General features: G+C 41.3%; 2 protein-coding genes across 4 annotated transcripts in view; one reads left to right on the top strand and one right to left on the bottom strand.

Moving 5' to 3' along the window:
• SH3BP5 (SH3 domain binding protein 5) overlaps positions 1–4,004 on the top strand; it is a 51,765-nt gene extending 47,761 nt beyond the window's left edge. The window contains exons 8-9 of the mRNA XM_032106936.1: positions 1,591–1,851; positions 2,536–4,004. Of these exons, the coding sequence (XP_031962827.1) occupies positions 1,591–1,851; positions 2,536–2,717 (443 nt within the window). The 3' untranslated portion in view covers positions 2,718–4,004. The remainder of the gene's footprint in view (positions 1–1,590; positions 1,852–2,535) is intronic.
• A 1,031-nt stretch (positions 4,005–5,035) lies between these two features.
• The window catches only part of CAPN7 (calpain 7), a 33,203-nt gene continuing 23,996 nt past the window's right edge, over positions 5,036–14,242 (bottom strand). For 2 of the 3 annotated variants that reach the window (XM_032106903.1, XM_032106913.1), the window contains 5 exons: positions 13,297–13,442; positions 12,491–12,553; positions 9,928–10,058; positions 8,730–8,822; positions 5,036–8,649 (listed from right to left, as the gene is read on the bottom strand). In XM_032106903.1, coding sequence (XP_031962794.1) covers positions 8,505–8,649; positions 8,730–8,822; positions 9,928–10,058; positions 12,491–12,553; positions 13,297–13,442 — 578 coding nt within the window. In that variant the 3' untranslated portion in view covers positions 5,036–8,504. The remainder of the gene's footprint in view (positions 8,650–8,729; positions 8,823–9,927; positions 10,059–12,490; positions 12,554–13,296; positions 13,443–14,242) is intronic. The other variant, XM_032106922.1, reaches the window with a different exon arrangement.

Below are 14,242 nucleotides of genomic sequence, written 5' to 3'. Positions count from 1 at the left end.
TAATAGCTAAAATAGCTTGGATTAAACTCTCATTGTAACATGGGGCGAGGTTTCCACCAAGGTCCTTTTGTATCTTGATTTCTGTCTGCCGGAGTTGGATAAAACACCTCGTCATCAGCAAGAGCTTCTTGGCCCTTGCAGATGCTCCTGTGCATTATGGTGAATTTAGATGGTGAAAAGGAAGCTGCAGCTTAAACTGTGCTGCTTGTAGACTGCCTGATGTCAGTGCTTCTTGCCAAGCAGAGGACTCTAATTGGAAACATCTTTTTTGCCAGACCTTTTATTGCTTTCACCCCCTGCAAAGTTACCTGTACTGCTCACCATATATTGATGAAATGCAGCGAGAAGAAAGGCCCTGCTGCAGTCTTGGATTTGATTTCATTAAAAACAAAACAACAAAACCCAAACCACAAGAAAAGCTGTCTCTGAGCATGAAGTGCCCTGGAGGGGGCTCAGGAATGTTATCCATTTTATGTTTGAAGCCTTTTAGGTCAGTTTTGCAACGTGTAAGTGCAGTTCTGCAATCTGCAAGTCCAGCAGAAGGAGGCTGAACATCTCTTCCATAATCATGTCAGTAGCTGCCTCTGTTGGCACCTTCGTGTCCAGGTGGTACCTGTGAGCCCCAGGCTGCCAAGGTGACAGAAGAACTTCTTTGAAGCTTCTCCTTTGAGCCATTTTTTTAATGCTGCTGCTTTGTTCCTGCTGCTCTTCCAAGGCAATTCTGAGCCTCGCTAACAATGACAGGAATTGCAAGGAGGAGGAATTGAAGATAACCTCAGGTCACTGTGGATGTCTTGCTGTGTCTTGGACTTCTTCAGGACAGTGTGATTCCATCACACACTTGTGTGGTGTAGAGGCTGATGCGTCTAGAGAACCTTCTGATCCCAGTGGGACTGCTTGTGTGCAGAAGTCTTTGGTCCCCAGCCTGCAATGTGCCTCTGAAGTGTGTTGAATTTCAGCAAAATCTACACCCTTGTGTTGCACAAAATGAAGCCTTTAATGGGTTTCTCCTCTGGTTGTTCTTAAGGACCCTGCAGCTTAATCTAGACAGACAGTTTAGAGCAGGTTTGCTTTAATTAAAATTCAGATCTGAGCAAACACAAGCAGAGAAAAGAATACATGTTGGGGTTTTTTTTAAATTTGGTGTTGTTTGGTGATCTTCATTCAAAAAGGGATCTTGGGACCTATGTCTTTCTAATTAGCTCCTTAAGTAACCAGGAGGCTGTGCTGGGATCAAGGTAGTGCTGGGGGAGGCAGACACAGGGAATTGGGGCTGTAACCTAAGTTGTCTTCTGAAGACCATGAGTGAACAAGGCCAGCAGGGCTAGTAAAAATCCAAGAGCTTCTTGGCATGAGGAGCAGTAGCTGCTGCAGAGCGGCCCTTGCATGGCCTGGCCGGCAGGTGTGCTGCTCCTCAGGGCAGAACCAGGCTAAGGCTTTGCACAGGGGGCAGAAAACCAGAGTGGGCAGCCCATGGGATAGCAGTGTGTCTGTGTATGGAAGATGCAAACCTGAAAAACTGCCTTTGCCTGGGAAGGTGCAGGAGAGGGGGGTTGAATTACTAACTGGAATGTTCTTTGAACATTGCAGTGGCTTCAGAGGTGTTTGAGGATGATAATGGCAGCAGCTTTGTGTCTGAAGAAGATTCAGAAACTCAGTCAGTATCCAGCTTCAGCTCCGGTCCTACGAGTCCCTGTGACGTGCCAACTCAGTTTCCTCCTGCAACACGACCTGGAAGCCTGGATCTGCCCAGCCCTGTCTCCCTCTCTGAGTTTGGGATAATCTTCCCTGTCCTCGGCCCCCGGAGCGAATGCAGTGGGGCCTCCTCCCCGGAATGTGAAGCTGAGAGAGGTATGCACAGCTGGATTCGCTCTGGGCCAGTGTTTTTCAGCTTCATAAAGAGAGCAGGAAAACCTTCCCAGATCCCCTAGGCATATGCCAGGGAATGCTCTGACCTGTTGGCCACTTCTTTGGGGAAGGCAATTGTGGAAGGCCATTGTGGAAGGCCCTGTGTCTCAAAGTTAACAACAATGTCTGTAATGTATTAAGTATTGTTCTCCTGGCTGGGAACGTTCCCCAGTTCTGTCTTAGTTTGAGACTTTTCATGAAATAAGTGATCAGTGGGATTCTCATGGTACATTTATTTGGAGGAAAATCTGAGTTTATTTATTTAAATTACTGTCCTGCTTTTTGAAAAACTTGCTTTCCAGGGGGAAAAAAAAACCAAAATCCCCACAAAAAATAACATGCCAGAAGGAGCTTCTTGCAGGCTCTGCCAGCCCTGGCTGACTAACTCAGCCTAGAGGATTACCACTGCCCTTGTCTGCTCCATGCTAAGGCTGTTCTCACTGATTTGCTGATGCAATGCACAAGACAATCACAGCTTGGAAGGCCAACTTGGTTTTGTTAAAGCATCTTGCTCCTGCTCCTGTGATTTCTGTGCTTTGGCAAAGGAAGCTGCAGAGGCACCTGCTTGAAGCTTAACTTGTAGAATGAAATCCGGGTTTAACATCCAGTTTAATCCTTTCTTTGCAGGGGATAGGGCAGAAGGGGCTGAGAACAAGACAAGCGACAGAGTGAACAAGAATAGGAGCAGCACCAGGAGCAGCTCCACTGAAGGGCTGGCTCTGGATAACCGAATGAAGCAGCTCTCCCTTCAGTACATGAAAATCAAAGAGGGAATATGCGCGGGCAGGAAAGCTGCCCAGATTGGCTGAGTCCTTCTCGTGCCCCGTCCTGATTAATGGGAGTCTAAATATTTATACATGAACTTCTAAGTGTTTGAAGAACGTTGTGCCAATAATATATGCCAAATCTTAAGCGTTTACTTTGAGAATTTACAAATGCACTAAGAAGTTTAATTGATGTGGAGGCTGAAGTTTTTATTCAGTAAATCCTTTGTAGGCCGGACGAGTTATCAAATGTTTAAGCTGTGCTCATATTTCACAGACTTTGTAAATTGTTTTGTAGCAGCCTGGCTGAAGCAATAACTAGTAATGTTCCCGTGTAAATTCATGCCAGTTGGGGGTCTGAAATTCAAGCCAGACATTTGCAGAGAGCGGTTTGGCTTCGGTTTTGTAGAATGAAATGCTGTTTAGATACAACTGATCTCTTGAGTACAAGTGGCATAATCTTTAAACATCTGTATTTGTCTGTATTATGCTGAAACCGTAGAAGTATTTTGTATACAGGAAGACTGTTGCATGTGTGGGATCTGAAAGCCTTCACTCTTCCCTTGGTGCTCACAGAAAGGATAAAATGAGTCATGCCTCTAAAAGCCTATAAAATAGATGGATGACAGGAAGGGGATGGTAATGCCCAGCAGTGGGAGGCCCTTTCTAGACACCTTCCCGAGTCTGGCTTGGACTCTGCAGCTGATTCCAGTGACCAAAAAGAGTTGATTCGCCCCTTGCCCTTCCGCTCCCCTGAGAAGTGAAGTATTATTTTTCAGCACTTTAAGTGTTATTTGTTTTGGTTGGGTTTTTTTTCCTCAAAAATGGGAGTCATAGATGTTTTCAGGACGATTATGATAAGGGTTTTGCCCTTGAAATGTGCATGAAGAAAAGGAATTGCCAGTGTAGATTGACAATGTGTTCTTAAGCTTCTCTGTAGGTTGTACTGTGTGGGGGTTTATAACTGTTAAAGGGACTTGGGATTTTAGTATGCCCTAGACAAAGTGTTCAATAAAACTAGAAAGGGCACGGGGCATGTTTTGCCAGCAGCTGTTAGGCAGTAGTAGTGTCTGATAATTATGCTAATAAGTGGTAGTAAAAATTCTAGGACTCTTCAGTTTTGGTGACTAAACATTTCTGAAAGCACCATTTTATCTAAAACGTCAGTTTATATTGTTAATTTGATGGGAATTTTAGTATTGCCCAAAGTATTTTCTATTCTATGTTTTTGCAGTCCTGTTGTATTTCATCCCTGCCACAGCTTGTGTATCTATTCTCAAAGTTAATGTAAAATTCTTCACACTACAGTAAACAGTTTTGTTTTCCACATTCTGAGTCTGTGTAAGTGAAGTTTATCTCAAGTTTAGTCTCCAAATATCCACTTCCAGCTGAAGACTGCAGGCTGGGGTCACATTGGTGTTAGAATCCACTGTGGTATGTGGGCAACTGGTGCCTCTTTCCAGCTTCCCAAATCCCTGCATACATGGTTCACTTTTTATTCTGAACTGTGCCACAAGATGAGAGCTTTAGCCAGGTTCTCCAAAACTCCCTTAGTGTGCAGGAGGAGGAAGGTATTCTGTTACATTAGACCTCTGTACCTCTGCTGAAATTGGCTGTAAAGCCATGCAGAATTGGAGGCAAAGAATCCTGTTTTCATAAAATAGATTCATCACATTATAGCTATTAAGCTGTAACTGTGTTAGACATTTGTATGTTTACATCTTCTGAAGACCTTAAGGCTGAAATATTTCACTGCCAGCAGTTCCCACGCCCAGAAAATGCTTAGGAAAGAAATCTGTGGTTCCATTTTCTGATGTGATCATCACTTGGGGAAAAGCTGGGATAGACAGTATTAAATATGAAAAGCAGTACAGACGTGCCACATTGTATTAAGCGTTTTTACTTAAACTTTCATAGTTGAGCTGTTGTCTGTGCTGCATTCAGTTACAAAAACTAGCAGCAGTCTTTGTGGTTGAATCTCACTTTTGCAGACCTCCCAGTCAACACCTGTTACATTTTCCTGGGTTCTTTGAATGGTTGTTTTGGTGGTGATTTTTTTTTTTTTAACCTCTCTTCCTATCGAATTTCTTCTCATCTTGCCTGTTCCGTCTGGAAACCCAAACTTCCCACACTTGGGCACGATGAATTAATTTTGTGTGTGTGCTGCCTTGCATATGTCCTGATTGGGATAAAACCATTGATCTGGAAGTTTGAAAGAGCCTTGAACCCCCTCTGCCCTTCCTTTTATTGCACCCTTCTGCAAGAGTTGCTGAAAGATCATGCTGCAGCCTTCCTCCTTTGGTGAGCCCCAGACTTGGAAGGTAAACCGCCCTTCAAATGTGCAAGGAAACAGGCAGAACTGCGTGTCTAATAAGTTAATGGAAAACTCATTTTATTTTAAAATTCATAAAAGCTGTAATTATAAATATGACAGGCTTAAATGAACATACATTGCTGTGGAGTACAAGCAAATGAACAAGCTTTCTCCAGTTACTTTTTACTTAAGCTCTTCATGGATTCTGAAGTGTAACATGATGGTAGCTGCCTTCATGGGTATAAAAATAAGCCTCTGGTGTATCAAAGTATACATGATTGCTTCAGCTGCCCTGACATGAGAATGTATAAAGCAAGTGTTAACCTAGGAGTTCTACTTCTCTTTGGTATTATCAAACAATTTCAGTGTCCTTGTAAGACGAAGCGATGAAAACCTCTACTATATGTACACAAACCTAATTCTAAATAGGTGGCTGTCAAAGGCTGCAGAGATTGTGTGGTTAAGTGCATAATTACTGTACAAAATAGTTACATGAAGCTTGCAGCAGGAGATGAGGACTGAACTCAGAGTCTGGGGTGGCTGGGATAGAAACTGTTGATACCATTCAGCCACGGTACTACATCTCACTGAATCTTTGAGAACTGAGGGATCGGGTCAATCAAGGGCTAACCTGTGTCTTCCAAACAGAACAAACTCTGTTCTCTGTCATATGGCTCAAAAAATGCTGAACACTACAAAGAAAAGCTTAACTTAGTCGCCTGAGGTCATGTTAAAATCTAAGGATCAGTTCCCTTTGCAATAATTTTTCCAGATTTATTTGTGGAAAAAATATAGAAGTATATATTTGACAGACAATATTAAAGCAAATCATAAATGCTTGTATCAACATTTCTTCTTAAGAAAAAAATGCAAGAAAACTTTGTTGTAAAAGTAATTTGCCATAACCAGAATCTGTAGACTACAATTTATATGGATATTTTGTAGTACCTCTTAAATACTCCACCTGAGTGTTCACACCTATATCTGAAGGGAACTGCACAGTGATGGCATTCTAGTAGCCTATGCAGGTGCAATATTTGAATAGAATTTGTTTTATATATGCAAGACTGACAGCATAAGTCCTGTGCATCAATGGGGATAAGCCAAATCCACTGACTGTTTTGAATATGTAAGAAATATTGGTGTATCTTGGTGGGGACAGGATCCTTTGTCCTTAGTGCCTTTGCCTGCACTAGGAAAGTGAGTACATTTCTTACTTTTAGTTCAGTTCAGTTTAAGTTCAGCACAGTACAGAAGCTGAGCCCTATGCTCATTTCATGCAGCATAAGCTTTGGCACTAACTTGTGCTCAGGGAGAAAAAGAAAGGAAAACTCCTTCCTGCCGAGTAGAAACGAACTACTGAAGAACAACAACAGATTTTCCTGTAGGCAAGTCTACCAGCTTGATCTCAAACAGCAGAGAATGTGCAAGAACTTGGTGCTGAAAGCTGGCACTTCCGGCATCTGCCTTTTGTACTGCCAAAAAGAGAACTCAGTTACTGAGACTTCCTTACTGCCTCTGACTTTAGAGGTGATAAGGTACATGGAGGACTCCACTGCTACTCTGGTTTAGCCTCAGCTAAAAACTTAACACAAACTTGTAGGGAAAATGGGAGTTGAATGAAGTTTTTATTTTGTAGGGATGAAGCAGTCCTTGGCACATACTCCAAAAGCCAAGCATAATCACAAAGAACCTAATCTGTTGTTTTTCTCAGCTTGTGCCCATGCTGTTCCCTCTACTGCTTTATTGCAATAATCAGAAACTTCTCTGTATAAGAAGGTAAGTCACTCTGTGACAAACTTGTCACAAATTCCCTAGCCCAGATGGTCTCTGAGAGAACTGCAGTCAACAAGGCATGTGTTTTCAAAGGCATGAGCTATTGCTGCCCTTTCAGCGCTAGACACTTGTTATGCAGCTGTCTGATGAAGGAAATGAAACAAAAGATTCTTGGACTTTCTGGAGAGGACTAATAGCAGACTTCTGTGGGAATAATTTTAGCCCACAGCTATTTCTGGTGCTCCTGTAGAATGTGTGCTCAGTTTCCCAATGGCCAAGTGACACCTGTGCTGAAAAGCAAGACTTAAATGCTACCTTTTGCCTTGGAAAACTGCCAAACCAGGTTGAATGGCAGCAAAATTCCCAAGGCTGTTTTAAAAATACTCTCTCCCCCAACTGTCAAATATTGTAAATTTTGTAAAAATCACAAAATTTAATCAATTTCAGGATCTGTGAAGCAATTGGCATTAAATAAAAACTTCTTATCTTGAATCCTCCTCAGATACAATGTATGTAGATCTAGAGGAAGAGCACATAAGAGAGGCTTCTTAAAAAAACCTTGTTCTGCATTAATCCCACCTCCACTGTTTTTTTAAGAACTCTGACCCTGCTTCTATTGATGACACTGGCCATGTGCTCATTCATTCACTGGCTTCAACTTACAAGGAAAAGAGTATCTTTTCAAAGATGTCTTGTATAATGGAATCAGCAAGTGCATTCCTTGCAGCTGTGGTGTATTGGGGGAGAGGTTTAAACGATCATTCCCTACCGGATACATACTTATAAAAGTGATGAAAATAAAACATTTCTTTGCTGAGTTGCTGATGGTGGGCAATTCCCCATCTCCCTGCACCAGCAACTGAGACCACTCTCAGTAGATACAGAGAATCTTGCAGGGGATGTTTAGATGAAAACCTTTCATAGCTACTCAAGGAACTGTGCTGCACTGCCTGGACACTACTGCTGGATAACCTCCTGTCCTTCCTGCTCCTCGGGCTCAGCCTAGGTCTGGCAGCGGGCAGGAAGAAAGCCATAGAACCTCATGCTGTATTCTGTACTAAAGTCATACAGATATGAAGCAACAGCTCTCAAAGTACATGTAACATGAGCAAAGCCATTGCTCTGCTTTCAGAAGCAGCTAAAGCTGGAACCTTCCTTTTCCTTTAGTCCTAGGTACATATTGCAGGTAAGCTGACACGTGGAATACTACCGGCTCAGCAGTAGTACATTTATGTTTAGGTGTGAGAACCAGTTCAGTGCTGAAAACATTTTAGATAGCAGCACAAATATGTAGTAAAAGCTATTTGGTCCTGAGACTGAATAAGGAGAATACACAAGAATATTTTTTTCTTACATGTTTACTTTAAGAATAGAATCTTTAGCCCATATACCCTGTATGTTGGGAGGAGGGAATTTCAATGTTATTTTTTCTTGAAATGCACTAGACTTTGATTCAAAGTATGGAAAAACTGCAATAAATTGAGTTCTGCTGGTTCATTTGAATATATGCATTTTAGCCTATTCCCAAGCCTGTTGAACAGTGCTCACTCCTGGACCATAGCAGCAAACCTATAGCTAACTCCCTGCCACAATTAACTGGCAATCTGTGATTCCATGCTTTTGGCTATAACTCAGGATGTAATTTTCTTTTGTGCATGTGTAGTAAGGGTTCCTCACCTGTTCTCAGGCTGTTGGACAGATCAAAACCATCTCTTTTAACAGCACTGGACAGTTCTGTCTCCTCACTGCAGCTGTGACACCTTAAGAGGAGTAGTACTGTTAAAATCTAAGAAAAAAGGGCCCTCTTGTTGAGGCAGGAATGTGGTGGGGATAATGTTGTAAACTCCAGCAAATGTGTTCTCCACCTCCAAGTAGCAAAATCCACACCTATGGCAAAGAAAACTACCTGTTAGAAATGGGATCTGAAGTGTGTTTCAAACCTCTCTACAGACTTCATTACGTGTTACCTGTAGTCACCACTGCTTTTTTTCTGAAAGCCATAGGAACTAGGATCTCCCACTGTTGAGACGGTGACAAGTTCAAAACCAACGCTGTACTGCCTGCAAGTGACATGACAGACTTGCTTTAGATATTTGGGTCATCAGGATTACCAGGAAGAGGGCTAGTTATTAAAAACTATACAGTATAACTGAAAGACATCTGGAAGAAGACAGAACTCAATTCAGGTTAAACTAGACTGTAGGGAAAATGCCTGCTAGAAGCCTGCCTGTGCACTCAAGCAGAATTCAAGTAGTTAAGCTTGTGACACACTCGTGCCACATGGGACAGATCCTGGGGTGTGATCTGATTGCTATCAGAGGACTCGGTGTCAGTGATCTCAGCAGAATTTCTCATGTTGCAATACAACTTGGGACACTTTGTCTGCTCCTGTTAATGCATGTGACCAGCACCACTGCCCCTGTCATTCAAACTACTCAAATATGATGTGCAAGTGCAGAAAAAAATGCATACAAAAAACTGCTCAATTCATGGAACTATACATCCACACCTCTGCCTTCATTTCATGAGGAGTGTCCTCAAAGAGGGGAGGAGAGATAGAAAAGTTCTGCCATTTTGTGGAGCCCACTTTGCAAAGGGCAAATAGCTTTGCAAAGGATAAACACTTGACTGCAGATCAGGAGATGCTGCTATTCAGAAGTGCTGGATACTGGTATTTTGAGGTAATCATTAATTGAGTCAAAGGAATTTGGCCTGCATAAGTCTACTTTATAGGACATTGACATCCAGCACTTCTCCTGGCCTGCTAGTGGCAGAGTAAATGCACTTTCAGACTCAGAGCCTGTAAGGGTTTAGCATCTTGCATATTAGCTCTACTACAAAATAAAAGGAATTATGATCATAATTAGTTTTAAGAAACAAAGTCCTTTATACCTTCTTCCATAGCTCTGCTCAGACCCAAAACTAAAGAGAAAGGAAGGCAACTGCTTTCCTTATAGGTCAAGGATTTCCCACAGTAGTTAATGTGTAGGATTAAAACACTATTGATGGTAAAGATAGAAACATAAATAGTACTAAATCTGAGTCAACACCTTGTCCTCTGGATTTTCCATGAGCTTCCCACCCTCCCCAAAGGGATACTGACAAAGCTTCATCTTTGACATGCAATGCCTTCACTGTATTGATGGACAAGTACTCTCTACAAACCTTGGGCCCCGTAGTTCAATTAGCAGTGGTCCATTCTTGTCTAGCTGGAATTGATAGATGGGGTTGTTTTTGTAGGTGTCTCTGAAGTTTCCACATCCTCCAGCACTGTGACCTTTCCACTGTCCATTAACCTGAAAGAAGTCAAAAGCACAGAAAACAAATCCTAAGGATTTGTATTGCTTATATATATATATACATATATATATATACATATATATATATACACAAACAAGACTAGAGGGTCCTCTCACTTTACAGGTTACTTTAGTGACCTCTCCTAATTTTTAAAGTGAAGTGAAAGATTGTGTTGTGCATTCACTAAGTCTTGTGCAGTTCCCTACCCCCTTGATCAAAGCCTTACATCCCTTAGACGTGTACTGTATTTTTCCAGCTTACATTAAACAAGCAAGGAGTGACTGTTTCTGACTATGACAAACTGAGCTAACAAAAGACCCACTTTCCCATCTATCCCACACATACTAGACTACACAGGTTAGTTTTTCTTCCTCAGACACTCCTCCATTGGGTTAAATGAGGAACAGCAGTGATGCAGGCAGTACAATACTAATAGTGTTGTATCCTTTACTTTTAAAGATCTCTGCCTCCAGCCCTGTCCATCACCTCTCTGCACTCTGAGAACCAGCACTGCAGCGACAAGATAACAGTAAGGACAAATCCTGCAAGGACAAAGACACACAAGAGGAAAAATGCTGCTCAGACTTTGAGAAACAGACCATCTGTTTCCAAGTTCCTCCTGCTAGTCATTAAACTGAAAGGTTAGACTTGTAAGGCATGCCAGGCATTCCCACAGATTTATAGCTGAGATCCATCTCTCCTGTTACTTCCCTCCTGTCTCTGTCAAATCAGCAAGGGGCAGCATTTTCCCTTGTGATTTAATTTCTTCACTCAGTGCCCAAACCCCTCAGACATGGTAAGTGTGGAAGCAAGGGGGATTTCTTCCCCTACCATGCTGCTACCCAGGAATCTGAAACTGCTGTATGCTGTTGAGCTTTCCAGCCCTTTTCCACTTCTGCTGCACTTAATTTCAGGAATCACATTAGGGCTTGGTGAGCTCCAGAGGTGACCACTTGACTCCAGTATAGGACATCTATAAAAAACTTGGTTTTACTGCTAAACTGTGATTTAGTTCTCTGCTTGCTTTTGAGTGTGATGACTGCTAAGCAATCACCAAACAGGCATTAAATACAGGCAACTAACTTTTTATACTCAATCCTAAAGACAGAACTGGCCTTAGATAGATAGAACATACCTTTTATTTTTTTGGAATATTAGACAGACATCTTCAAATAATTAACAGAAGTTTTCTACATACTTAATTTTCTTTTCAAACATATTACAACATAAAACAGATGTCCTTCCTCAAGAAAGCCTCAAACAGGCTTTTCACCTTTAATGTGTTTTTGACCTCTTCACTTCCTCAAAGTAAGCCCAGATTTTAATAGCTATATAGGACAATGGTTTCTGGAAGAACCAAACAAATTATCTCGATGTTCCCAGGAATCTCTCTATTCACTCACCATTCTCTAGAACAGGCTTCAAGGGACTGTTCCAGAAATAACAGCTGGTATGGAACACTGTCTGAACTCAACAGCCAAGCTGCAAGCCAGCATGTCCCCCTGACCACACAAAGTAATGCAATCCTTGGCTTCAGGCACGAGCGTCCTAGAAAATGGACGGTTCCACTGTGGCTCAAACTCCTTTGTTTCTCTTCCTTAACAAGTTACTGTTTGGACAGAAGACTTCTGACTATAATAGGATTCCCCAGGGTATGCATGGTAGGTACAGAGCTAAAGTTAACAGTTGCTGGCTTACTCTTTCCTGAGGATAGAGCTGCTGAAACATGAAAATACATGTAAGTTACTTTATCCTGTGAGTTCTTGGCTATATTTATACTTCAGCTTTAGGTGTAACTGCAGCTCATGTTGACAGCTGAAATATGAACAGCAGCTGGTCCCAAAACTATCTGAGCTTCTGACTTAATTTCAGTCAAATTTTTCACTCTCACCCCTGTTCTTGTACTCCCAGGGAGCATTTCTACTGGAAATGTACAATGGATATACTTCCTTGATCCTGTTTGGCAATGGGAGTGCTTATTCCAATGGTTACAGACCCTTGAGGTATCTTTGCAAAATTTAGGAACAGTACTGTGTTGTGATATTGCCATCCTAAGTTTGTTTCTTGTGGTCTTGCTACTGGTGCCTTTGGTTTGGCGTTGCTGATTTTGTCCCATCATACCAAGAGCTTTTCCAAGAAAATCATGCAATTCTCCCAAGGGGAAATGAGCAATGCTTCTGGGGGGTTTTCACTCTGCATCATTCCTAGCACAACCTGATTTCCGCAGTGATGATTTATTAGGGTATGGGTTGTTCCAAAGGCCAGACTGTTCTACAGAGGCTTTGCAGCACATCTGTAATGGCACAGCTGCAACAACACTCTCTGTGGTAGAGGTGGGGCACTAGGATCAACATATATTTAAAAACCTTGTACATCTCAAATATGGAAAAGCCAAACCAGTCACACATAAAAGAAAATGTTTCTTTACCCGCTTAGAAATGGTGTAAGGTGTAGGAATCTTGGAAAAGGTGAACTTGCACAAGGAATACACCTGCATTGTAAAAGAAGCAGCAGGTCACACATTATCTTCCACTTTTTAAATGAAATCACAACAAATTAAAAAAAAGAAGAATTGCCTACACAACATTTTTAGATACTTGTTCCCTGTATGCCCATATTACCCATCAGATGACCCTGTGTCCAACTCAAAATTCAGAATAGTGCTGGGACTAAGACTTAGTTCTACTTAATTTCTTAACAAAAATACCAAACCAAATAAACAGAAAAACACCCGCCCAAAAAAACAAACCAAAAAAAAACCTCCCAAAAAACCCAACAAAAAAGCAAAATGGAAACAATCTGCATTTTACTCTTTTTCAGTGAAAAAAAAAAAAAAAATCTAGCATTGATCATTATGTGACTCAGTAGTTAAGAGAAAAACCCAAATCCTAAGTCAAGACCTAGAGAAGTCAAAAGAACTTTACATCTTAACCAGGATCTAAAATAGATTTATTTTTGATATATAGAGAGCCAGTGATCTGCCTGTACATAGATATTTTTTTATTCTAAGAAATAAGAGTATTTTTCAGCTGATTTTGTTACTAAAATCACACTAATATCTTAACTACAAATGGAAAACGTTACCAAACACTTCATCCAGTGGTTCTGCTCCATCATTCATAGCTTCCCTCCCAAAATAGCAATACTGATTGAGAAGAATTTTTCTCAAATATAAAAACAAAGGACACTTTACAGTTTAATTGCTTATGTTCATTATGAAACAACAGCACATACCCTGATGGTGTAATGGATGGTGTTTTGTTTCTCATACTGGGACACCACTAAGGTGAATGTATGGGAACCTGGAGAGGTCAGCTTTATCTTGGTCAGATAATGAGGACTGTTGATCCGGATACCATCAATATATGGAGGAGGATCAGCTGAAAAAGAAAAGGATGAACACGTTTCCCTGACCAAAAAATCCCCCAGCTTGGTAAACTTACTACTAAGATTAGACTGAACAGACCCGAGTGCTCTGAATAGAGGAGAGCATCAAGATTTACCCATAAAAAGGACAGTCTTAACATCAGCTACTGTTTTCAGGAGAGGTACAGTCACACATGAAAAGACACAAATTCTGTGCTTAAAAGTACAGCTTAAATCCCAAGACTTGTAAGGACTGCTTATCCATCTCCCACCAAAGTCACTACTCAAAGAAGCCTACTGTAATTATGTTGAAATTTCAAGAGAAAGGTAATGAATGTTTAAGCACTCTTTGAAAATCTCTGAAGTGTCTGTTCCTTCTCCATCGGCTGGACAGTTCCAGAATGACAGCTGCCAAAATCTTTGGCCACCTCATAAACAATACTTCAAAACATGTTAATTCCTTTAACTAAATCACACAGGCTTTCCCTCCCTCTCTCTTCAAATCCCTGTGATCATTACACAGATGTAGTTGCAGCCCAATACCAATGCCCATGTGGTACTTAGAAAGATCCCAAATGTTTGCTTTTACAATTAGACAGTGTAATTTGTTATTTCGCCTCTAATTGGTTCTTTCCAGACTTCTTTTAATTTCAGTGAGGCAGGACCAAGTCTAGCCAATTACTTCAACAGGCCCAGGATTAAGTCCTTTTATTATCTTCCACAAAGCAACATGGGAGAGGGGAAAGGATTAATATAAAACAATAAGAAGCTTAGGAATGGGAAATCTCGGCCTTGCTGCCAAAGGATTTAGCTG

The sequence above is a fragment of the Corvus moneduloides genome, chromosome 1 (assembly GCF_009650955.1).
Source record: "Corvus moneduloides isolate bCorMon1 chromosome 1, bCorMon1.pri, whole genome shotgun sequence".
NCBI classification, from domain to species: domain Eukaryota; kingdom Metazoa; phylum Chordata; class Aves; order Passeriformes; family Corvidae; genus Corvus; species Corvus moneduloides.
The sequence above is the reverse complement of the archived record's forward strand: the minus strand, read 5'-3'. Positions and strand labels throughout refer to the sequence as shown.